General features: G+C 37.8%; 1 protein-coding gene across 3 annotated transcripts in view; it reads left to right on the top strand.

Moving 5' to 3' along the window:
* The window catches only part of GALNT1 (polypeptide N-acetylgalactosaminyltransferase 1), a 76,364-nt gene that overhangs the window by 27,205 nt on the left and 22,360 nt on the right, over positions 1-26,799 (top strand). For all 3 annotated transcript variants that reach the window (XM_085220527.1, XM_085220526.1, XM_085220525.1), the window contains 3 exons: positions 7,122-7,352; positions 10,487-10,661; positions 24,268-24,434. In XM_085220527.1, coding sequence (XP_085076653.1) covers positions 7,214-7,352; positions 10,487-10,661; positions 24,268-24,434 — 481 coding nt within the window. In that variant the 5' untranslated portion in view covers positions 7,122-7,213. The remainder of the gene's footprint in view (positions 1-7,121; positions 7,353-10,486; positions 10,662-24,267; positions 24,435-26,799) is intronic.

Below are 26,799 nucleotides of genomic sequence, written 5' to 3'. Positions count from 1 at the left end.
ATAGAAATACATTTTAAATTGCAAAGCAGTTGAAGAGAGAATGGAAATTTGTGAAGAGTTTCTCAATACATCTGTCTATTTTTAGATTATTTTCCTTCAAGGTGGAGAGCAGACAGAAGAATTGAATTGTTGCCTCAGTCATTTGAAAGCTACATTAAAACCGTGGAAGTAGGAGTCTAGTGTCTCTCTGCTGTTCATATGACAACAGTAGTCTTAGTACTTATATTGCATTACTGATTTCCAAATTTTAGCAATCCTCTTGAGCTCTAGTGGTATTTACAGTGATGTTCTGAGGGGGGACTGTTTTTGTCTCTGAACTGGATGTATTCTTCTTTTTCTTGTGCACTAAAGCTTATAGTGGAAAAGAATGGAAAAGAATGCAACTCAAAGTTGATTAAACTGGCTTTGAACTTTGATCTGATTAAAATATTGTTCATCTGGTCCTTTGAAACCTTGTCTTTTGCAATTTCTTTCTGCAAGTAAGATGAGGCTAAAGACAGCATAACAGACACCTGTTGGCGGGGAGAAAAGTAAGTCAAGAAAGCCTTTTAAAGATTTTACTTTGAGGACTTCCAGAATAATCTATTATTTTATCCTCAACTCATCTGTAGGGAGAACATAAATCTGGACAATTTCCTGTCCTTCTGAATATTCTTGTGTTTCTGCCTGTTCCAGAATATTGGTTATTACATGTAATAGTCACATACTACCTGACTACTGCTATCGTACTTTAAAATTTGACATGACAGTCATTTCAGGATCCTACTGAAGGGATTACAGATGCCATCTAAATTGTATTGGATTAGGTAATCTCAATTGTTAATAGTCGATCTTAGGTATGACTGTTTCTGTTTTCCTGCTCTTGTTGTGTGATGTTTCTGTGCAGAGCAAGAATAAGAGTTCATTTTATATTGAGCTATATTTCTGAGATTTTTGAGCAGTAGATGTATTTTTTTTTTAAAGGAACTTACTGTTCTGATAAGTAAGATCTGTTTCCTCTTATTGCTTGTTTTAAAACTTGCTGCTGTTGAATTGTACTGAAGAATTGACTCTTGAACGTTCAAACCTTCCAAAATCCATCAAACAAGTGTAGCCTGCTGATGAGGAGATCTTTGTGTGAGCTGTAGGGAGATCGTAGAATCATAGAATGGCCTGAGTTGAAAAGGACAGTGATCATCTAATTTTGACCCCTCCCCCCCCTCCCCCTGTGCTATGTACAGGGTCACCAACCAGCAGCCCAGGCTGCCCAGAGCCACATCCAGCCTGGCCTTGAATGCCTCCAGGGAGGGGGCATCCACAACCTCCTTGGGCAACCTGTTCCAGTGTGCACCGCCCTCTGTGTGGAAAAACTTACTCCTAAACCTCCCCTATCTCAGTTTAAAGCCGTTCCCCCTTGTCCTATCACTACCCACCCTCATAAACAGCCGTTCCCCCTCATGTTTATATGCTCTCTTCAAAAGCTGGAAGGCCACAATGAGGTCTCCCCGGAGCCTTCTCCAAGGTAAACAAGCCCAGTTCCCTCAACCTTTCTTCATAGGAGAGGTGCTTCAGCCCTCTGATCATCTTGTGGCCCTCCTCTAGCATTGTCTAGCTCATCTTTTTTTTTCTCCTCATGAAGTTTACCAGATGCTTTTATCTTTCTGCGAAGATGATTTTTTCTCTAAATAGACCTGTTTTCCGCGGGTGATGGGCTGACCCTTTGATCGGAATGTTTTTACCTTTTGTTTGTTACAGTATTGACACTAGGTAACACTTTGTCCTCAGACTGACGCGTGGACCAGTAACAAAGTAGAAAATGTATCAGCACAGCAAGAGTAATCCAGAAACCGTAGTTGTTGTAGCTTTCGTTAGCATTGCTTTTGTTTTTAAACCCAGAAGCACTCAACTGCATAGACCTCATTAATAGTTCGTATACATGGAGTTTTAAAGAGTGGTTGTGCTGGCAATTTGCATTTGGCTTTTCTTTTTTTTTTTTTTTTATAATAATTTTTCCTCAAAAACTCATACATAAGCCTAATGCCTAATGTGTTGCCTGGAGTATACCAGTCTTTTCTCCTTCATAATTAAACCTTCATAATTAAATAGACCGAGAAGCCAAAAATTAAATTCAGTGTAGCTGTCAGTCTTTCCTCATAAGCTGTTCAGTTGATCACTTTCCATATGGTTTAAATTGATATTATCACCTTTAGAAATATGTTATATTGTTATAATTTTGATGAGCCTTTACTTTGTGCCAGGTAATGTTTATTCATATCTGAAAGTTTGTAAGTCCAACTATAGATCAGCTTTTTATTGGCTTAGATGCTGCACCTAGTCCAGAATCCTGTTTTAGTTCAATAAAGGCAATGAGGTTCTCTGCCGAGTCTCTGTTATGAACAGTTCTGTTGGGAACTGTTCGCCAATTTAAACAACAATTAAGTTGGTTCAAAGCTAAAAATGACTGAATAGTCATGCATCATACTGAAAAGACTAAGCATTTTTTCTCAGGCCAACTGTGTTGGGAAAACAGGTGGTAAAGTGAAACAATGCACTACATCAGCAGTAGTTTTAAATTTGACCTTTTCCCATGCTGTCAAATGTATTGTGGATTTTGTGGGATGGAAACACACTTGACCTTCAGAAGTAGCAAGACTTGTATGTACCTAGTATTCCTACTTTCACTTAAGTTGTAGCTCATCAAGAATTTTCTATTCTTTCTAAGGTGTTTTTAATATTCCTGTTAGTTTACTTCTGTGGCATAAAAATTGCTATCTATTATATAGTGTTTTGAATGGAGGAATAAGGCTTACTTTTTCAAAATTCTTCAGTTTATTGGATTACTCAGTAGCAAATGCAATTATTAAACCTATGCATTTTGGTATTATTGCTGTGATTACTTGTTTAAATTGCACAAGCCCCTGTGGGGCTTTTGAACCCAGTGAGGTTCAACAAAGCCAAGTGCAAGGTTTTGCACGTGGATCGAGGCAATCCCAGGTATGTATACAAACTGGGAGAAGAAGTCCTTGAGACAGCCCTGCTAAGAAGGACCTGAGGGCCCTGGTTGATGGAAAACTGAACATGAGCCAAGAGTTTGTGCTTGCGGCCTGGAAGACCAGTGATATCATGACTTCCACCAAAAGAGGGGAGGGCCAGCAGGGACAGGGAGGTCTGGGGCCCCCAGGGTCAGAAGGATGTTGGGCTTTTGGAGAGGGTCCAGGGGACGGCCACAGAGATGATCAGAGGTCTGGAGCACCTTTCCTAGGAGGATAGGCTGAAGGAAGTGGGCTTATTCAGCCTGGGAAAGAGAAGTCTGTGTGGAGACCTCATTGCAGGCTTCCTTTTTTTAAAGGAAGTTTATAAACATGAGGGATATCAACTTTTTCAAGGGTAGATAGTGATAGGGCAAGGGGGAATGGTTTTAAATTAAAGGAAGGGAGACTTAGATTAGATTGCAGGGGGAAGTTTTTTTTACTGAGAGTAGTGAGGTGCTGGCAGAGGCTGCCCAGAGAGGTTGTGGGTGCCAAATCCCCGGAGATGTTCAGGACTGGGTTGGATTGGGCCCTCTGCTATCTGGTGTGGTACTGGATCTAGAGGTTGGCAACTCAATATCTACTACGCTTCTTTTTCTCAATCTAATTTGTCATGTGACTGCACAGATTTTTCCACTAGCCTCATCTTAAGTACTACTTCCAGTTTTGAGCACTCTTCCCTTTTCCTATCTGTTCCTAGGTAGACTCAACTGAAGGCCACTGGGGTGACTGGATCTGGTGAGAGTGCGAAGGAAAATTTGAGGGAACAGAGCTTTTTTGAATTGGATAAGAAGTCATTTCAGGAAGACTAAATAATCTTCTCTTGCTTATTGGAAGGCTACTGAGAAGACAGAGCTCAGCTCTTTTCTGAGGTGCATGGCAGGGGGGATGAGACAGTAATTGTAAACTAAAACAATGGGGGATCCACTTTGTCCTAAAGAAAAAGTGTTTCACCACAAGGTCAGTCAAACACTGAACCATTATTCAGAGAGGCTGCAGACTCAGCATCTCTCAGGATTTTCCTGCCATTATGGCACAAAGCCCTGTTTAACCTTGTTAGAATCATAGAACAATTGAGTTTGGAGGGGATGGTTGGAAGTTATCGTGTCCAACTCTCTGCTCAAAACAGGTCCAAAGGGATCAGGTGTCTTCCTTCTCTCTTGAAGAAGATTTTAATCTATATTTCTTGTGTTCCAACTTCTGACAAAGTTTCTGAAAGACTGTCATGGCTCTTGTTTAAATTGAGATAAAAAAACATTCACAGCTCTTCCCTTGCCTCTGAAGTCAGTCATCTCCTTAAAGCATGCTGCCAAGCCGGTCAAATACAACGTAAACGTGCTGTTGGTGAATGGCTCTTTTGTTCTTTGTGTGGGTGTAGGTTCTGAGAGTATTTGTCTAGATCCTCCTGTCCTTCTTGACACTAGCTTTCTTCCTGGCCCTGATGTAATTCTTTGGATCACCAGGAGCTTTGAAATGGCAGCGTGGCTCTCCTGTGAGATCAGTTCACTCCTTCGGTGCCATCAGATGCCTCCCATTTGGTGCCACTGGAGCTGCACGTGTCTTAAGTGGCTTAAGGGATCCCTGACTCAATACAGTCTGTACTGTATATGAAGTTTAACTCCCATAAACTGCCATGGACTGAGATCTGAGGCACCCAAGAGTAGACCTCACCAATAACAAAGGAGACCGGGCTAAAACATCATTGAGTATTTCAACCTTTTCATTGTCACTAGGGCTGCCATCCCACTGAATAAACTATCTGTTATTTTCAGGCTTTCTTTTGCTGATGTTCTCAAAAATGCTCTGTGAGATTCATAGCTCAGGTCTGATGAGGGCAGCTGCTTCAGCAGAGTTCCTGGGCTGCTCTGTTTAACTGTGAGTCTGCCTAAATTCATCATTTACCATGCTCTGAGTAGGAGACTGGAATAGATGACACTCCCTGGTTCTTTCTGACTTGAATTATTTTGGTCAACAGGACGGAAATGCTTTCAAACATTGCAGTTTGACTGCACACTTAACTCATGAGGTGGTAAACTGCACAAAGTGATGAGAACCTCTGTTAAAGACACAGGGAAGGCACAGAGTTATGCTACCCAGTGTGTGTTGAACTTTGCACCGATGTCTCTTCTAATAACTTCCTTGAAGGATGCAGAGAACCCAGAGCGCCTTTTTGACATTTCATTGAACTCAGGATTTTTTTTCTCTTGCAGTAAAGGCAGGTATAATGCCATTTTAAGCTTTGTAGAATACCTTATCTGATTGGACAGAATGGACAGAATGTCTAGATACAGTCCTATTCCTGATGTCTTGCTAATTTGAAAAAGCATAAACCTTGGCTCCTATGTGTTTTATGCTTTCTTTTGTAGCTGAGTATCTTTTCATAGTCTGAGACTAATACTTCATTTTCTTTAAAGCATGTTTGTTTCAACTAGCATCTGTTTTCTTTAATTTAGGGTAATGGTGAAACTTTAATTTCCTTCCAGACCATTTCTCTGGTGTCCCAGACCAGAGCAAAAGATGACAACTATTCTATAGAGTGTTTAAGTAGTCATAATATGTTTGACAGATTTGTCTGTACAATATTTTGTTTCTGAAAGTGGTTGATAGTGTTTGTACAGGGAGGAGAATAGGGGAACTTGTAATATTTCCTCACTGTTCTCTCCTAACACGTGCATTGATTTGAAGGCAGCGCCTGATCTAGGGATGAAGACTTTGTATTTAGTAGCTGATGAATAGGCTTGCAGTGCTGGCACTAAGCTGTAGCAGGGAGTTCTGCTGCATACCTTCTTTTTGGTGTTTAGGCCTTTGCTGCTAAAGTCACTTGTCTACTCTTCCTCCTAGTAGTGAAAGAAACTGAGAGGAGTTGCTGTTTACCATTCCCATGCAACTGTTGATTTTTATAGACTTGCTACCTAGTTTAGGTTACCTCTTCTCCAGCCTGGAAGAATACTAGCCTGATCACTTACATCTTGTAATGCTGCTGTTCCTTGTAGCCTTCATCTCTTTGCTCTTATCATTTGTCTTTTCTAATCCTTCTTTATTCTTTTTGATGTGGCAAGATAGGATGTTCATGCCTACTCAAGGTGAGAAAGCAGGTATTGTGTAATGGCAAAGTGGTGATTTATCTTATTTTTGTTTCTCTTCTCATCTTACTAATACATAACAATGTTTTCTTTCACTGTTGCTGATAACCACACTGATAGTTGCATAACACTTTCTAGTGCAACTCTGCGATCCAGAGTTCAGGGTCATCTTTGTATCTATGGGGGGGGAAAAAAAAAACCTTAGGGTTTCTTCTTAACATTTATAATTCAATGTTTTCTGGTGGTTCTCATCTCCTATTTTATCACCAAGTTGTTAATTACAGATACTTTAACACTTTACACAAAGAATTGCAAATGTCTTCCCAGTCTCCTTCAAAAAGAAAAAAAAATTGTCAGTCATGAAAATAGCAGTTTTTGTAACAAACTTTGCTTGTAGTTTGAGTAGGACAAAATTTTAATATATACATGATGAAAAATGCATAGAAGTTTGGTCTATAATTGAACTTTAAAGTAATTTTAAGTGTCCACTGAAGTGTTTAGCTTTGCCTAATAAATAACTTCTGTGTACTTTATTGACTTTGCTTTATTTTAGTTTATTTTATCAAAAAAGGTGGTTTATTTTGTTTTGCCAGAAGTATTTGCATTTACAATTAAGGTATGAAAGGAGAAGCATGAGCAATGTTGGCCTGTGGCTTTGGTCAGCCCTGATTGTTACACTGCTTCGTAAGATGTTCCTGTTTTTCAATCGTGTAGCTTGTTCTGATTTCCTGAGGATCCGGAGGGTTCCTTTAATTTTTTTGTTTTGTTTTTAAGATGCTTAAACACTTTTCTAGTGACTCAGCAGAGTACTGTGTTTTGGTTACTCATTTTAATGTTTTGTGTGATGAATGTTGATAAGTGTTGCTGTAGTAAAAGACTACAGTATTATTTCTTTAATTGTGCCACAACATTCATTTTGGTACATACAATATTTAAGAATTAGATTACCTTTAAAACGTAGTAAAATCTTTTGCTTTTAGCTGCTGCCCTCAGGTAACTTTTTGTGACTTCTTTCTTTTTTCTTTTACAGACACAGAACGTGGTCTCTCAAACTGGATTAAAGAACCTGTTGATATTTTTATTTATACTTTTTTTTTATTTTTGTATTTGACTTAAAGTGCCATGAAAAAATTTGCATATTGCAAGGTGGTCCTTGCCACCTCTTTGGTTTGGGTCCTTCTGGATATGTTTCTATTGCTCTACTTCAGTGAATGCAACAAATGTGATGAGAAGAAAGAACGAGGGCTGCCTGCTGGAGATGGTAAGTTATCTGATGAAGTAACTTTTAAAATATGGTTGTTTAAAATTACATTTGTTTTAAACGTTCAGTATGTGTTTCAGTGGGGAGAATGATTTTAAGCTTAAGGAGGGAAGGTTTAGATTGGATGTAAGGGGAGGTTCTTTACAGAGTGATTAGCGAGGTGCTGGAACAGGCTGCCCAGAGAGGTTGTGGATGTTCCATCCCTGGAGATGTTCAAGGCCCTGGGCAACCTGGTCTAGTACCAGGTCAGCTTACTAATACAGAAAATGGAAGGAGTTTATTTTCCTGAATGGGAGTTAAAACCATGCTCTAAGTTGCCTTGGAGGAAATATCTTCTGCCTTGGTATTGATGGCATAAGATACTAGGACCTTAAATTAGGAATTTCACCTGCTGTGTCTAATATTGGATTGTATTTATACCACTGTTATATTTTGCAAACTGCACTAAATATGAAACAGTAAATGAAGGTGAATATCTTCTTCACTAACTGCAGTTCTTGCTGTTGAGAAGAACAGCTAAATTGAGGCTCATTAGTGAGAAGGCCTTGCCTGGTTTGCTCTTCACAGAATTGTAGAATCCCAGAATCATAGAATCACAAGGTTGGAAAGGACCTACAGGATCATCTAGTCCAACTGTCCTGCCATCACCACGAGCTACTAAACCATATCTTGTAGCTCTTCATCTAGTTGCCTCTTGAACACTGCCAGGGATGGTGACTCCACCACCTCCCTGGGCAGGCCATTCCAGTGCCTGACCACTCAAGTGGTCTTGTCAGTCTGCCAGAGTCAGAGGGCAATTGAGAATGTGATTGTAGGGCTGTTGGATAGTCTTGGGCTCAGCGATGATTGCTGGCAAACCTGGGGAAGGTCAAAGGAGATGGTTATAGGGAACTGTAAAATGGACGTGATAGTAGGCTTCATGTCTGATAGTGAGTGGTGCAGGCATGGAAGGCTACTGGTTGAAATGGTACCTATGTGGAGATGAGGGGGAAAAAAAGGTGAAGTGGGAAGGGAAAGGCCATAAGGGGACTAGATGGAGGTGCTGGTGCAAAGGGGAGCTGGAATAGTCTTTGGGGCATACAGGTCTCGGGGGCTAAAGTGACACTGGAGGACAGAGAGTTGGGAACCATGGCAGGGATTACATGAGTTAGTGATTTAGTCATAGGTTTAAGCTTTTATTCATCCCCTCCATTGTGGCTGAAACTTTTAAGTATAACCTAACAGCCAGTTAATTATATCATCAGTACGTGTCAGCATTCCTGATTTATTTTTCCATAGCTAGTGCAGAAATGAGCACTGCAGTTGGGCTTTCTTTTAACAATATGTATGTTAGTCACTGTGCAAGAAGGTTTTTTGTTTGTATTTATGAGAACTTTGTTCTTCTGCGAGAAAACAGGTGACTAAATGCAGAAACCTGAGAGCCAATGGCTAAATCTTCTTGGAAAGTTATCTCCATGCTTGCACACCAAATTGGCCTGTGTTTGTATTTACTATGATCTATAAAATGCTTGTGGGTCTGTTTAATGGCTGCTGGCTTTTTCTACAGGAGATAGAAGAGAATATCTCATTTAAGTAAAGCTTGAAATCAAGTATTATGTATTTGCTAATGAAACCTAAGTGTTGTTCTGATGAATTTGTGGAATTTGTACACCTGGATTCAGGTCACAGAAATGTTGAACTAGCATCTCAATTTTTAGTTAATCTACCTGTTCAGTTTAGCTAAGTTATGAGAAAAGTGAAAGTGTGAATAAAGCAGATTTTTTTTATTCTAACTCAGAAATATTCTAGGATAAGGAATTAACTCTTGGGTATGTTGAAAAACTGTTAATACTCTAAAACATTCTTACAATATTCTAATAGATTTTGAGTCTGTTAAACAGTCATGTAGATTCATCTGAACAGAAAGTAACTGTGTGCTGTAAATTTAATAAAAATGCAGTGACGATAACGTAACTCACATTGTTATTATTAAGCCTAAATAATTGCCTAATTTTAGGTTATTATTTTATCTTAATTACCATCTAAGAATGCACAAATTCTAGTTCAAGAGTTTACACAGTTGCAAATCAGCAAGTTTAGATGCTTTTGTACCAATGAAGTTCAAGCTGTACTTTCTTATGTACGGAGGCAAAACAGCTGACTTGATTTAGAGCATGGTTAAAGCATGTACCTAAATCCAACCTGCTTAGGATATACTTGGACATACTGATTCTTTCACTTTTCAGTGTACCGTTGGTTAGCTGGCAGCTTTTAGTATTATATAGCTCAGCTTACAGTCATAGGGAACGTGGTATAAAGAAAACACCGTTGTGGTTGGAGGATTTTCTCTCCTAACAGCTATTGCTTTTGTGCAGTTGTTTGAGATATTTGAAAAAGAAAATATCTCATACGGAACATATTATGGCTGTAACTGGTTAATGGTAAATGCAAACCAGCAACCCGTTTCACTTATTGGTGTATGTGTGCATATATATGTATATATGTATTTCAAGTATTAGTGTGTTTATATGTTATGTCTTCAGTGTTTCAACAAGGATGGAAGTCTTGGATGTTTTATTTTTTTTAAGTGCGACTTAATTATGAAAATATTTCCTGCTCTTCTGTTTAGGACTTAAAGTTTGTACTAAGCTTGTAGGAATAGATCCCAAATTCAATATTTGAGCGTTTTAACAGTTCAGGAGAAAAGTGAATGAATGTTTGTAAAGAACTTTTAACAGCCTTATTAAGTGTTTTTATTTAAAAGAAATTTAAAAAATTTAAAAAGTCAAAAATTTGAATCCCTTTTCTTCTCCTTTTCCTCCCTCATCAGTTTTGTCAGATAATTCAAATTCAATTTTCTTTGTTTTAAACAAAAGTTTCTGTTAAGATAGAATACTGAGTTGCATAAATACCTGTTGTTCCAGAGCATGATGATGGGTAGATATGAACTGTTTTGTTTTTGTTTTTTTTTCAAATAAATGGTAATTCTCAGAGTAGCAGTTAACTACTTCCATTAAACTTCCAGCTATAAAGATTTATTTTCATTACAAAACCTGGTGTTTTTAGAACTCCATTTTAAAGCAAGAACAGTCTAATGTGTAGAATAAAATATAAATAAACAAGCATAGAAATACTAACATTTTATTTGTTTTTAGTTCCAGAACCCATACAAAAACCACATGAAGGACCTGGAGAGATGGGGAAGCCTGTGGTCATTCCAAAAGAGGAGCAAGAAAAAATGAAAGAAATGTTTAAAATAAACCAGTTTAACTTAATGGCAAGTGAAATGATTGCACTCAACAGATCTCTACCCGATGTCCGGTTAGAAGGGTAAGTAATATGTGTTGTATTGAAAGCTGTATATCAATGGAGAGTGCCATTTCCTGTATGTATAGTACTTAGGTGAAATTAGCTTTAAGAGCAAGAGACCAGCTTCCTTCAGTGTTACTGAACAATGAATCTGGTTCAAGTACGAATGCCATTCAGGAAATAAAAATTAATCTGTCTGAGTGAAAACAAAGTTCACTTAAGAACTGGTGTTTCAAGAAGAAATATCTTCTTTGCAAACTTCATGCTTTACTTTTAATGAGGCAGACTAAAGTTCTACGTTGTATGAAATAGAAAAGATATGGTGAGAAATAAATACTTTAAACATTTCTTGCCTAATGAAATGTTCAAAGCCTCATTTAGCTTGCATTATAATGTTTGCTAATATCCATCTAGTTTATTTTTGATCTCACCTCTGAAATATTGATTCTTTCAAAGCTATTTGAGTCATAATGAAAAAAGGAAATCATAGCCTTTTTTTAAATAAAACTAAGATTACTTTACTCTCTTAGGGCTGTTCTGAACAGATAGCTGATGGCTTCTTCACCTCAAGCCCCTTTTACTTAGGAAGTGAAACAGCTTGTGAAATAAGATTTTGCCCATCAGTTATCTTCATTCTTCTTCAAGAACTATGTGCTATGGGAAATCTATTTCTTTTGAAGGTCAGCTGTTGCTTCTGTATACACAAGGCTTAGATGCTGGATTAATTTGTTTTTCATTTCCTACCTTTCAAGATGATACTAGGATTGAGGTGAAGCTCTGACCACTTTTCATTTTTAATGGGTGATGTAACTTTGCCTGGAGCAATGATTTGAATGGTTCTGTGTAGCGTGCACGTTCCATAGCGTGCTAGTGTTTTCTAGTGTTTTTACTAATTGAGCTGGATTTAAAAAAAAAAATCTCCTAAATTAGAACCAGTGCAACTTTGTGTTGATTTTTAGTTATACTGTTAGTCAAATTTATTGGTCATTACTTGCCTGTTTCTTGGTACAGAGAAAGAATGTAAAGCATAAACTTGTAGGGTTTCCTTTTGAAATTGGGAGATCTGTGGGTTTTTTTTGTTTTTTTTTTTTCTTGTTTCACATTATTGCTCTGATCGTGGTTAGAATTTGGCAGCGGATCTCTTGGTGTTCATGGAGTTTCATGTGTACGATGCCTGCTATGTGATAAGAAATTTTCTTTGTAAAATGGCGCCTTACAGGGGGTGAGAACTTCTCGTTAACATTCTAATCTTGTTTTAGCAGCAAGGAATATCATCGGATTCTTTGGAGATTTTTGTCACAGCTGGAATGCTAATTTGTGATGATTTCAGTATGGTTTAGTGTTGGTTTTTTTTTGTTTGCTTGGAAAAACTAAATGGAATGAATTATCAAAACTTTGGGGAAATGATAGTTACAGCAGCTGGTTAATTTGGAAGGTAAACACGGGTAATCGTTCATGATTATCTTAGAACTAAGGAGGAAATTAAATAACATCTGTTTATCAGCATTCGTATTGGAAAACTTGCCTGTATGTTTTCTGCTATTTCTACAGTGTAAGTACAAAGTTAAGGAAACACACTCCTTACACGTGGATCTAAAACATTGACTTGATTGTAATCTTTGAAGACTAGACCCTGAATTAAACAAAAATGGAAACAAATTGTTGTAAATGATTACAGTTGTATTAGTTAAGCATCATTCAACCTTTTGCAGGGAAGTCAAATTACAGTCTTAAAATTAGAGTCAGCTCTAATCACTTTCCTTGTGTGCATGGCCATGTGCTGCCGTTACTGTGTTCTGCACTAAGATGTGAGTTATAAATTCAGTTGCATTACATTTGTTTACCTCTTACATTTGGATGGACAAAAAATTGATTACAGTACTTTCTATATAGGAATGAAATCTTAGCGTAAAATCACAGGCAAGGTCTCAGGGCAAAGCTCTATTTTCTGTTGTTGTAAATAGCTAATATCCACTTCACGTGCATATTTTTAGTAGATTTTGACAGAGAAACAGTCCCTTAAAACAGTTTTTTTCATGGCCTTCTCAGTATGTATTTGTATAATCAATGGATATATGGTATAGATATATATCCAGGAGCTTGACTAATATAATTTATATTGCAGTAATGAGAGAAAGTCACTCACCCAATCCTGGGCTTGCGAGGTGAACTCCAATGGAGCAGATCTCCAGAGAGATCCTTCCCCACTGGCAGTCAGCTCTTAAATGGGTCTAGGAGAGGTGGAGCCAGGCTCCACCCCTTCCTGCAGCACAGGTGAATTGCCTTCACCTGTGCTCCACTGGCTGACTCATTGCTCACCTCAGGTGATTAATCAAAGGTTCAGGCCATGATTCAGCAGCACCATACAGTATTCTCCAAGGTCAAGTGAGTTAAGAACTTCGGGATTGTTAAAGTTTGCTCAAGAAACCTGAAAATGTTGTATTTGCAATGCAAGAGCATCTTAATCTGTGTGAGTGGGTTAATGTGACTTTTTCAGAACTCTAGCCATTTTCAGAATTGCGAAAACTGTAAGGATGCCCAAATGTTATGTGTATGTCTTACAATAATATTTATCTGTTTAGTCAAAATATTCACATGGTCAGAAGTGCTTTCTGCTGTTAGTGGAATTGCTTCTGCTGTAATTTGCTCTGTCTGCATCCCTGCTAATATGGAAGTAGTTCTGGAGGAGGAGAATGGCTGATTGCTAACCATGCCTCACCACATCAGTGTGCTTACAGCACAGCTGCCACCACTCCTTTTAGCCAAGTTTTGAAGAAGTGGGATATGCTCAAGCTGAGATGTTCAGCTGTGTCATTTTCTTTTTGAGTTTTGTGGGTTGCTTCCTTTAATGTGGTATAGGGGGAAGATGTGACCGTTTCAAGTTCTATAATTCTTTGCCAGCATCAGTTCTTCTGCAATAAGAATGTCAAAGCATTGCCAAACAATTAGTTAATCTTTGTAAAGATACTGAAGTTAGGTGTGCCAAGGCAGGCCAGTTTGCTTATGTATTTAATGCTATTGTCAGAGGGTGGTGACACACTGGAACAGGTTGCCCAAGGAGGTTGTGGATGCCCCATCCCTGGAGGCATTCAAGGCCAGGCTGGATGTGGCTCTGGGCAGCCTGGTCTGGTGGTGGTTGGCGACCCTGCACACATAGCAGGGGGGTTGAAAGATGATCATCCTTTTCAACCCAGGCCATTCTGTGATTCTATCAAGCAGAGAGCAGCTACCGAGGGAATCTGTGTTATTGTTCACACTGATTTCTAGTCCCGCCAGAATCCACTGCTCAATCCCTCGCAGCCATACGTAGCTCTTACCTGTACAGATTCCGTTCTCTGTCTTGCGCTTCTGCATCTGGGTCTTCATTGTTTCATCTCAGTGCCTAACCCATGTGGGGAAGCATGTTTGTTTTGGCCAAGAAATTTTGTTTCTTAATGAAAAAAGAATATGTAATTTGTCTTAGCTTCTGGGTGCTTGTCCAGCTTAGTGGAACTCCTCTGTATCAGATGTCTGCACATATTCTGAGTTCTACTGAGCTGTGCCCTAGTCTTATTTATATGTTGATAGTTGTTTTTACTACTTGTCACCAAATTACTGAGGCAAATAAATGCCTTTAAAATCACTGAGATACAACTGAATTGGTAGTCTTTTGTGTCTGCAGAGTAAATGTTCTACTTAGACTTCTGGCGGGTTAATAGAGAAACAACGACAAAAACAAAATAAACAACAGAAAAGTAGTAATATTTTTAAACTTGGATATTTCCATGAATCTACATTGGAGCATGTTATTGTAATTAATATAAATGCCAGGGCCACAGTCTTTGGGGGGATGTTGGCGTGGAGGAGCAAGCAGCTGGGGACAGCAGACTGGTTTTAAGTTACTAGTAGATTATTTCTTGTAAGCATGTCTTAGTCTGGTCTGTGAATCAGTCATCAAAGTGGGGTTTGATTCACACTTGCCAGGAAAGTGTGCAGCTGTAGGTTTGATGTGACAGCAAAGAGTAAAACGCTGAGTGATGAGGAGCACGAGAGTCTTGTCTTGATTTTACTGAAGATGAGAAGACATCAACTGAAATAGGTGTCAGTGACTAAAAATGTACTTAGGTGTGCCTATCTGTTTTAGTGATCAGGCTGGAAAGTGGTGTGGTTAAATGCATGAACTTTGTGTGGTGTTACATGGCTTATGTTTGATCTCAGTTTTGAGGTGATTCTGAAGCAGCTTTGGAAACCAAAGAATGAGAACTGTGTACAAAGACTGAAGTTTTCAGGCCTGCAGTCTCACAAATCTGAAAGATTTGTGGAACATACAGAACATTTAAGGAGATATTTGGGTCCTTGGCATGAGAGTTTAATCCCAGTGCTGACCTCTGTGCTCTAGAGAAGAGTGCGCAAAACTCCCTACTTTTCCAGGCCCAGGTGATCAGGGCTGGAAGCAATGGAGGCATAGCTGGGCAACACAGTGTTGTGCAGCATTAAGTGCTGGTCACCACTGGAGCTTCCACTGGGATATTTTAAAGTGCAGGCTGAGATCTCTTGAAAAGATGTTGGGCTTCCCCTAGAAGCAGGGAGAGATGAGGAGAGCTTTGGGTACCTTCGCGTCCTTTCTTCAAGGCTGCATCTTTGTACAGTTTGGCATAAAATACCTTCCTTTTCAGTTATTCCAGATTTGGTAAATTGTAACCAGAATTAAGTATATGGGACACCTTACTATACCTCTGTTAAATCCTGCATATTGCCTGTCCTTCTCTCAAGCTATCTATACTGTGGGAGCAGTGATGCAGATGTTTGAGTGATGCAGATGGTGTTAGTGTGTAATCAGTTTTTAGCCAGATGGACTTCTGTATTTGAATGAACTAGGCTTAAAATTCATACAAGCTTTGGCTTCAGCAACTTAGAACATTAAGAGGCAGATATCCCCATGATATTCAACTAGGCCAGTAATGTGGCTGGTTTAAGTTATTATTGAAGGCTTTTTTTGTTCCTGTTCATTTCCTACTCTGAAGCTCTATTTTACAGTATGGATGAAGTTGACTTTCCTCCTTCTCTCTCCTGTGATTAAAATAATTCTAAGTCTTACTTGTATGAGTGTTGCTGAGTTTATGGCTGGCTTATGATGCTTGGCTTATTTCTGAGCAAGTCATTCGTACAACTAATTCTCATCTTTCTTCTCTCTGCTTGGAAAAAACAGTATATAGATCCAGGCTTATGGATGCATCACGTATGCTAATTATATGATGCAATATAATGCTTTCAGTTCTGAGACTGCAACTTGCTTTTCATACTTAAGTTTTAAAAATTGGTCTGTTCTAAGCCTGAAATATTCGAGTGAGAACATATCAAAATTCTTGTTTGGAGAAATTAAGAACCTGACTGCAGGGGTTGGCCTGTATGCTTTGTTACTACAGTTGAATCATAAGATGATTCAAATTCCTAAAATTTACACAGCCGTTGCGTGAGGAAAATAGTCTATTTGTGTATACCTATTAAAGGTAAAACTACTAAAGGCATACATGCAACAGTAAGCCGTTGGAATTCAATATATTAAGTTTTATGGTTTGTTTTTTAGTGGTAACGCTTGAAGTCTTGACTGTTACGAGCTTTGTGAAGAAGTGTTCTCTCTAATGATTTTAATTCAGGAGAAGAGCCAAGGGAGTAGCTTCACACTGTGTATCATCAGGTGTACATTGTGTATTGTATATAATTGGGTGCAGCCAAAAATCTCAGCACTGCTTCTGTTGATGCTGATCCAACAGTTGTGTGGCCTTGCAGTTCACTGGCTGAGTGGAGGTTTGTGTATTCCCCAGGGCTGGGGGAGTGGGTTTGTTGGTCAGCAAATGGAAGCAACCCAGTAGCTGTGTGATTGCCTCATCTGCTGTAAAGAGGGGGATGGGCTGGAGCTGTGGTGTTGAAAGGGGAGATTATTGCTTAGGGTGCTGTTGTGAGCTGCAGCTATTTAGGTGGAATATAGGGAAAAGAAACTTTGCAATGGGAAGTTTGTGCAAAAATCCTCATAAAATCAGGGGATTAAAATAGGTTCATAAATTGTGATATTCTTGGTGAAGTTTGTTACTTGTTTAGCTTGGGTCACAGTGATAGAAAAAAGTAATAAAAAAGAGCTAAGTTGTCAGGATGATGGTGGAAGACTACAGAAGTTTGTTCAACGTTATGTTCATGTTACAAGCTAGAAATCCAGGCTATTAATTAGTCTGGCATCTGCAAAGGAGATCTGCTGGTCCCTTGAAAAGCAGTGTAAATTTCAGCAATGTCACACTGTAAGTCTGAAAGCTTGTAAGGCACTGAAGATTTAACAGTTGTTTTTCAAAGCAGATACCTTTTTTTTTTTTTTTTTTTTGCATTTTTCATCTGGCTTTTGTTTTCATTTAGGTTGTTACTGGCTTCGTACAGAATGAGCAGTTTGAAATGTTCGCGTTGGATGAAATCAGCTATAAATCTTTCTCCTAGAAAGAAAAGGTTTTTAAAAGTTGTCTCTTCAAAAATGAGCGTGCTTCCTGCAAATTGTTGTCTTTGTCTGTAGGCATATACACACACGCAGTTACGTAGGTGTGTGCACACTGACGCAAAGATTTGACCGACTCATTCTTGGTTACGAGTTTTCCATTTTTGGATGAGCAGCCATGTCACAAACTTTATTCTAGTTGGTAGGTTAAGTATGGAAAATAATATGGCTAGAGAACTTATTTTATTTCCGTCTTTGAGGACAGAACTCTTTTTTTTTTCCTTACTTCAAAAAGTATTTTCCTGTGGTAACTTTGATGAGAACAACACTCAATTGTAGGTAATTACTTTTGTGAACTTCTGCTTGAATTCTGTAACCACAGTAGTTTTAAGGACCATTTTGGACTTTGTTTCCAAGATTTAAAGAAGAGTTCTGCTTGAATCATGAGATAATACAGCCTTTCTTATATACAAATCTTTGAAAGCAGGAGAAAGGGTGGCAGGTAAATTACACAATGCTATTGAAGGGAAGGCACTTAAGCAGGCTGGATGGAAGTGCTTAAATAAGAATTACTGGCATTCAGGTCATCAGTTTAGACAGAGTAATTGGGGTTGTGATATGTATTATAGAAGCGAAGAGCTCTTTTTAAAACAAATTGTTCTGATCTGATTGGAAGAAGCAGCTTTCCTCTGTAGTGTGAGGTTTTGTTGCAGACTTCTGTGCAGCACTTTCTTTGTGCAGCCGCAAGTTAAAACTGTGGTTGTACACAGGGTGTGCTTGGTAAAAAGAGCTGTGGCACATTCTGTTGGTCAGCAATTCCATCTTTCTCAGAAGTACTGCTTTTAACTCTTTTTGCTGTGTTGTTTCCTGTTAATATTAGCTTTGCCCATCTTAGTTGTTTTTAGTTACAATGTGTTATTCTAAAAATTTAAATTGGAAGCAGATTTACTAATGCTCTCCTTTGTGATGATGTAATGAGATTGCTGCTGATGTACAGGAAAGACTTAAGTCACTGTTTACCAGAAAAGCATCACTTGATTTGAATACTGGTGGTTGTTGATGGAGTGTTTTGGCACTTTCCGTCACCTCTGCTTACAGAGATGTTATTCTCTGCCAGAAATGTGTGAGCATCAGCAGCTTCAGGGTGACTCAGTCTTATTTCCAACATGTTTTCACCTGTGATTTAAGGAGGGAGCATTGTTTGCATCGAGCAGGGCTGTGTCTCAGCTTTGTTGCCTTAACTTGTTGCAAACTATAACTTTAGGCAGATGGGCAGGTAAACAACTGAGTACTGGTATATTCACAGCAGTGCAGCATGATGGGGCCATTATTAATCAAAGCCTGAGGTTTTAATGCAGGAGTTTGTATTTTCTTCTCTGGTGATCTAGCATTAACTTCAGTATCCTCAATAGTTTATTTTCAAGCCTTCAGATGCTCATGCATACTTCCCAGAGTACATTTTAATACTAAAGATTATTCTTCTTATACTGTATCACTAGTATTAAACAGGTTTATTCTAGGTACTGTGTTGTACAGCGTTTCCTCAAAATTTCAGCTCTAATGCAGTTTTCCTTTCTCATATTTAAGTTCTGAGATGCATTTTATTTGTAACTGCAGCTTTTATTTTTAACCGTTGTTTGTACTGTGCAAGATAAAAGCTTGGACTACATCTGTAAAATGACTAAATACATTTCCCCTCACTCCCTTCTGTTGTTCCTTTCAAATATGATTTGTATTGCATTAGCATACTGCACATACGAGCTGTGGTCTGAGCTCTAGTGTGATTTCCCATCTGAGCTGTGAAGTGCACAGCAGATACTTGTGCTTGCATTCAGCTCTGTCTGTTTCATTGATACGCTTTTGCTTGGGTATGCTGGGTTTGGAAAACAAGAGTTGTGCAAGTGTTTTAACTGCTGCTAATATTTCTGAGCCGTTGTAAATTATTATATTGCTTGTGCCTTCTTCCCTTGGAAAGCTGGTGGAATCTGGGTATAAAATTGATGTCACGTATACCAAATCTTGGCTTTGGTACTGCCTGTCTACTGAATTTTTGTTTTTATGTCCTCATAGTCTCTTTCTGCATAGACATCATGGTAGTATATAATTGATTTCCAACAAGATCTCTACTATGTTTGCAGATTTTTTTTGACAGCAGTCCTTCAGCTTATGAAATATACTGATAGATCTTATATATCTCATATCAAATCCCATTTTATTACATTACTTCCAAAAAAGACTTAGCATGATTTCAAAGAGTGTGCAAATGGATTGCCTCTAATACTGTAAATATGAGTTTAAAGATACGACAGTGTTGCACATAGCACTTGATCTTGAGTTGTAAGAATAATTTCTCAAAACTATGTTCTGTGAATACAGTGCTACAGTATTGATAAAATGCCAAATATTATCATGAGTTGGTTGCAGTGTTGTGTTTCTAAACTAATATCTAAGTTTCTCTGAAAATCTCAACAGTAAGTTGAGAGAGGTGATATTAGGACAATGAAGGGTAGGCCTTGTTGGTCTTGGGCACTAAGCAGAGCAGAATGGTTATCAGAACAATTTCACTTCTGAGGAATTCAAATGAGGGTTTGTTTAAGATCCTCCAGTAGATTACTTCACCACTGCTGAAACAGAAGTATGTTTCCCTCATTCCTTCACGAACATAAGAGATAAGAGTTCCTGTTCTGCTAGTTGTAAATTAGAGTTGAGAGCAAATGGCTGTGGTGATGTGGGTAACACAGAATGAATGTGCTCACCCTAGTTCTTAGCATCTTGAAGGCTCAGGCATTGCTAATACTCAAAAAGTATAGAAGAGAATAAGCTGTAAGCTGAGATGTCTGGAATCTTGCTGCTGGTGGCACTAAGTACTTTGGTATCAGCAGACCTGGTAACAATGAGGTGCTCATCTGCAGTCATGAATAGCATTGTGAATGCTGTTTAGATGCTTTGGAAAATTGCATTTCATAAGGTCTTGAAGTACTCTGAATAATGCATTTTGCATTTACTCAAAAGTAAAATTGTTGTTCCTTTTTTGTTTTTCTTTTTAAAATCTTTTATTCCACATTTTGAGTTTAGAGGATTTTTTGCTGTTGTTGTTGGCTGGGTAAATTAAATGTTAGCAAACTGTAGATTTCTGTATACCAGGTATTTCTTTATAAAGATTGAAAACTGAAGAAGACCACCTTCCAAAACTATGTACAGTTAATTCTTTTAACAGAGATGTCCTTCATGTTGACTGTCATTTTTAACCAACAACTAAAAGCTTCAACTGCAGACTTAGGATATGCAGCTTCTCAAAGTATTGCAGTGGTGTTTAGTTTTTGACCAAAGTTATCTTGTCAAATGGGATAGAAATTTTAATATTCTGTTTAGTAGGAGTCAGAAGTTCTTTCCTTGCAAGATAATGGTTACAGAGAGTTTAAAATCTGAGATTTAATGACTAAAGTAAGGCAATTCTATTCTAATAATACTTGTTGTTTTGAGCTTATTTTTTTGTAATGTCTCCCACAGACTGTTTATAGCCTGAACTGAAAGAGAAAAGAGTAAACAGTTTATTCAGAGGTTTTCAGATTCTTTCAAGTTGTTTTGAAGTGGCTATACACAATACACTAAACAGTATCTTTCTGGAGATTTTTTTTTATATGTGCCTCCCTGTCTAAAATGTACAGAGCTTCTATGTATGATCCAATTACCATCTTCATAAAAAAAGAAGGTGGTAGAGAAGAAAAGCATAAATAATAATTGCTTCTGACCTTCCATTTTAGAAACTTCTGTAATGAGTTTAAAATTTTAAAATTAGGCTGTAGGGCGTTAAACTAATTTTATTTTTAGTGTTGTTGCTTGTTAGCAATGTTATCCACAGATACGCTGTGATTTGTCATCCTTCTTTTGCTTGTAGCATGTTAGACATAAATCTGAGTGAGCAAAGAATTTGGACCCAGCATGCTGCCCTCCTTTGCTCTTAAGGAAATGCAGGCCTAGGAGTAAACAACGGGCCAAAGCATTCTGAATATATGGCACAAAATTGAAAAAAGGTGAAATTCTGTGAACAATGCCTATTTATGTGCATCTGACAGAGGTCGGGCCTGAGTCTTATCTGTTACTGTCCTGTGGCTTCTTTGTAAAAACGTTTTTCAAAATGTTTTACACAATGCTTGTAAACTTCATTTTTATCTCGAGTCTGATTTTGATGTGACACGAAAAATCGTGGAAAATCAATTAGGAAACGAGATTTATCCTCTTTCATTTCCTCATTACCTGAAAGCAACAAACGAAACATTAGTGAGGAATAGACGGTTAATGAGGCTGAAGCTGATGATTCCAGTTCTGGAAAGGAGACTTGATATGGAATAAAGAAAATCTTCACTGTTTTGTTCATTGGAAAGTGTATGTCAACACATGTAGATTAAGCAGGCTTTTTTCTTGGCCGTATTGAAATAGTCTGTCCTATTCTTTTTCTGTACCTTTAAGTAATAAGATAATAATTCATTGCTTGCATTTAAAATATCTAATATTTCCGGGGAATTTCCACAATCTAAATAATATATGAAGTTGCATTAGCCAAGAATTTGCCTGATGCATGCCATAGATTAAGGAAAGGATGATGCATTTCAGGTGAAGTAGATATTCTCAGCTGCTGTTTGGAGTCTTCATTAAATTACTGGAGATGGTATGCCTTTCTGATATTATGCACTCAATTTTAAAACTATTTGAGGCATGATCCAACTAAAGGAACATAATGTATTAGTAGTGAATTGAAATTCAAATTTCCCTTAATTCATGCCCTGTGTGTCATACCCTTGATGGTTATGTTCTGCTACTAATGTTGCTTATCTGTTGGTTGAAACAAATGCTGCATTTTAAATTTAGTAGTAATCCGTTCCTGGGGTAATTTGTTTTCAAATGAAAGACAAAAAGGATTCTTAATTTAAAGGTTTGCTACTCAAGATAAAATGTGGGTTTTACATAGAGGGCTGATGCTCTGGGTTAACTGTTCTTTCTGTTTTGCGTTCTGCAGCAGTGTGTTCCTGGGGGAAAGTAGCGTAGGGCAATGATTTCAAAATTAAAAACTACTTTTTTGTTATCTAGTCACAAATATTTGTGTAAAGTATATTGAGAAAGGCAGCGGAAAGGAATACCGTTACGAAACAAACTTGTGTTGCCGCTTGTGAGAGTCTCTAAATATTAGTAGACAGGGCAGCATAGGTCGCTCTCAGACTGTTACTCCAGAAAGGGCTGGTCGCTGTGGTTGACAGTAGGCAAATCTTGTTATGGATGCAGCGATGTTCATCTTCTACAGGTCGCAGACAGTGGACGTGCTTGAGAGGGGGTACTCATCAACCTTCTGTATGCCTTTCAGGCATGTTAGGGATAAAAGGTTTCCTTTCAAAGATGGATCTTAAAGATTCTGATGTCTTTATACTAAAGACAATGTAATGTTTTATAAATGTTCTTGTCTGTGGCTAGCTTTTTTTGTACCAGTTCATTCGTTTGGAACTCAGTAAAATAAATCTTCCATTTACCAAAAATGAAGACAGGCAAGGCTGAAGATCCAAAATGTAGTATTGCAATGACAAAGCTTTTGGCCACCCCACGAAGATAGTCCTGTTGAATGAGATGTTATGGCTTCTTACGAAATACAGCAAACAGATCTACTATGTCAGCTTTTCTACAAATATTCTGTTTAAAAACTATAGGATCAACTGGAAGATTTACATTTCTACTAAGACTGAAAGTCAACACATGGATACTTCATTTTGTGGTCTAGGGAGCAGTGCTGTAGAAAGAATAAAATATTGATGGTTTGGTTTTAAAGCAACATAATGGGCTGAACAAGTGAAAAGAATATTTGGCCCATGTGTAGAACTTGCCATCTGAAATTCAAGGCATCTTTGCCAAAAGCTATTTTATTTTTCAAGTGATACACAGAAATAATACTTTGTCAGTTGATACTTTGTCAGTTGACGTTCTTCACAAATTTTCTTTATGCATGAATCAAATAAAGAAGAACAGGGATATGAGTGTTTTCTCTAAAGATTTTGACACTTGCTTCGTTGTAATGAATAATTAAAGTCAGCTGTGATTGTAGACAAGTCTAATATTGAGGACAGATAGTGCCTGTTTCAAAGATGTTGGTGTTTCAATTCTCAGAAGGGGAAGCATGATTGCACAGAAGCTCTTTGAGATGCTTCCTAAATTATACCTGGACTTAAATTATACCTCATCTTATCTGGGATCTAGGCTCACTGAGTGTTTTTTGTCACTACCATAGAGCCAAATGCCTGTGTGTTATGAGAACTGCTCTTGCTTCAGGCTCTCTGGCTAACCAAGTTAGCTAGCAAATAAAATATTCATGCTGTGAGCCTCTTTTGGTTTGTGTTCATGGTGTCACCAGTTCTTCCGGGGGGTGGGAATAGATGCTGACACCACAATCCTGTATTGACAGGTTGTTCCTTCAGTATTGTTTTTATACTTTAGTTGAAGATATGCACTGTTTACTTCTCAGGCTCTCAATTAGGGCCACAGGTGATACTTAACATGTTCTAACAGTATTTATAACAGATTGCTTTTAAATGACTATATGTAATGAGTTGGGATCTAATAAAAGCTTTTCTGTTGAAATGAAGTTACAAACATAAAATGTGCCTACAATTTTTTCTCATTCGATTATGAATTACATTTTTCTTCGTTATATATTCTTTATTTATGCAGTCTCTTTCAAGTTTGCTATTTCTTACCTTGTGCATTTCTCATCCCTTTTCCCCCTCTGTCCGTGTAATAGTACTAGGGTTACCCCTTGCCCTCTGAGGGAATGGAGGCTTAAATTAGCACCTTGAGTTAATATACTTGTTTTGTGAAGCGTTGCATATCCAAGTAGCGGGAATAAATACTGTTAGCTGTATGTGATGGCAGTGTGGAGGTCTATCATTTCAAGTACTGGTTACTCCATGAAGGTTCCTTTTCTGAGTGGTAGGGTGGAATACTAGAAGTATACCTGAATGTAAGGACTTTTTAATGTGGAAATATTAATTTGTGCACTTTTTCCTCCTTTTGTCACACTTGGGACATTCACATAGTGCTGGTATATCATAAATTGTATGGTTTTACTTCAAACTTGCAGTCCGAACTTGATCGTTACAAATGCTCTTTTTTTTTTTTTTTGGTTAACAGTTGTAAAACAAAGGTGTATGCAGACAACCTTCCCACAACAAGTGTTGTCATTGTTTTTCACAATGAAGCTTGGAGCACACTTCTACGAACTGTTCATAGTGTGATAAACCGGTCACCACGACACATGCTGGAAGAAATTGTACTTGTTGATGATGCCAGTGAAAGAGGTAATGATAAACGTTGATACCTTTAAGATATTACAGTTTGTTATTCTTTTTTCTTTAAAAATTGAAAGCGAAGTTTTACTGGCTTAGCTCTGCTCAGCAAAACACAGTAGTGGGGTTGAAGGGCAGCAAGCAATATGCCTCTTATCAATTATAAATGGATCATTCTGCTCTGAAAATGAATACAATTTTGTCTGTTTACTTTTTTGTTGACATTATAGAGATTATGTTTATCCTGCTACCATTTTCTTGTTCTACATTCGGAACTTTAATACATCATTAAGGCTTGGGGCATTTTAAAATTTGAGCAATGTGATGAGTAATAGTAAAGGGAACTTTCTTCTTCACACATACCCCAATTTAGTTTGGTACTACAGTCAAACTTGGTGCTCAAAGGGATCAGTACTGACTTTTCAGCTTATGGGAAATTGCAGTTCAGTTTCCCTGCTGTATGAGATTCCACTTTTTAATGGTCAGTGGACAAAGTGAAAGTTCTGTGATACAGAATAAAGCTTGTGTTTCATTACCTTCTATAATGAAATTAATGGACAAAACTTGAAGCTGGTTTTCTTAAAATGACTTTATTTAGATTTTGCTTGCCGGTGATTTTTGTAAATTACAATACAGTAGAAATAAAGATAATATTCTGGACAGTACTTGGTAGCTCATTTTAAGATCAGTTGTTTTGTTTCTTGATTGATTTTTGTCAGTGTTTTTGGTTATGAAGTGTAACTTGAGGGATATTTTTTCTTGTACGTATATATGTATATGAGAATGAGAGAATATTATGTTTTCTGAAGTGTGTTGAAATAATCCTTTTAAAATATATTTCTGTATTGGAAGCTTTCTAGTAGATTAAGATTAAGTGAAGAGGCCACTGTTTAAAGTAAATAAATAAAATCTTGGCAGCCACCATTTGTTGGCGGTCATCTGTATTTATCTGTATCAGCAGTAATTTCCCTGCTTTAGTTGGAGAATTGAGCAACCAGCGTGCTGATATATCTCAGTTTGAGGGTTATGATTCCAATATTGCAAAATACATATTCTGCTTATTATGTTAATTCCAACTTCACAGTAAGATGGGTCCAAATATCTGAACAAACAAAATCTATGTACGGGAAGAGATGTTGGATTCCAGTCCATATGGTCTGAGTAGCATGAGGGTATGTGGATTACAATAGCTAGCATGAATTTTTGTGGATTCACAGCTGAAGAATTCACAGGTTTAGAAGACTATGAAGAATTTTTATAGGGTATCTTTTTACACTTTGTACCTAGTGTAGTAAAAAGTGTTAGGTTCTTCTTCAGGTTCTATGTATGTGTAGTGACATAACATTGTCTGACCAATTCCAAGCCATGTGGGTCTAGAGAACAGCTGGCAGTGAAGAAGATGAACAGGGGAAAGAGAGATAATGCCAGTTCAGTGAGTTGTGACCAGGCTGTTTACCTAGGGATGCATTGCTCATGCACTCAGGTTGTCTTTGCACACGTATCAGTATTTGTTCCTTACTTCTTGTTCACACTTGCTATTTCACTGATACTGGCGTTAGCCTCTTCAACAAATTCTAGTGCCATTTGGAAAAAGCAACAGGCTTGAAAGGCAGTCACACTCTGGTAGAAGAGGAGTGCCTGTGCAAAGGGCAAAGCTACCGTGTGAATGTGTTCCAGATAAGATGGGAGTTTTGATTAACTTTTTAGCTTTTAGAAGGGTCAAATTTTCACTATTTTCACTTGGAGGGAATTGGTAACAGCACCCCTCAATTTCTTGTAGTTATTAAAGCTCTTGTTGCACCTTTCTTTTGAAACTGCTCGCCACTCTGAGGATTATTCCTGGGGAGCATAGATGCTGATATTTGAGTTTGGAGTGTCTGTAATCAGGTTATTGTGCAGGTACAGGTTTCCTTAATGAAATAGAGGGAATACTGTTTTGGTTGGTTGGTCTTATGCTCAGACTCATGCTAGAAAAACAAAGTTTAGTGCAAATCTGCTCTGTTTCATTTATCTACACAGTTCCTTTCAATAATTCATATCTTTGCTAATGATTAATAGTGACAGGTCAGCCTTCAATGTGACCTAGAAATAGAGTAAGCTATTATTAAAATAGTGTAGGCAGATATTTCTTGTTTTGTCTCTTTAATTTCTATTTAATAAACAACAACAGTAACAGCAACCAAAAATTTTATTTAACGCTAGCCGTGTCCTCATTATAATGTAGAATTATAATTCACTTCAAAAATGGCTTTTTAAAGATATATTTTGTGTTCCTTATTTGTTTGAGGTAGGTAACAAAATCAAGATAATTCTAGGCTGAAAGATGTAATATTTCAGATCTTTTATTTATTTTTCGGTGATGTTATTGAGCATCTTT

The sequence above is a fragment of the Meleagris gallopavo genome, chromosome 3, assembly GCF_905368555.1.
Source record: "Meleagris gallopavo chromosome 3, MGAL_WU_HG_1.1, whole genome shotgun sequence".
NCBI lineage: Eukaryota > Metazoa > Chordata > Aves > Galliformes > Phasianidae > Meleagris > Meleagris gallopavo.
This window is presented reverse-complemented; position numbering and strand designations above follow the sequence as displayed.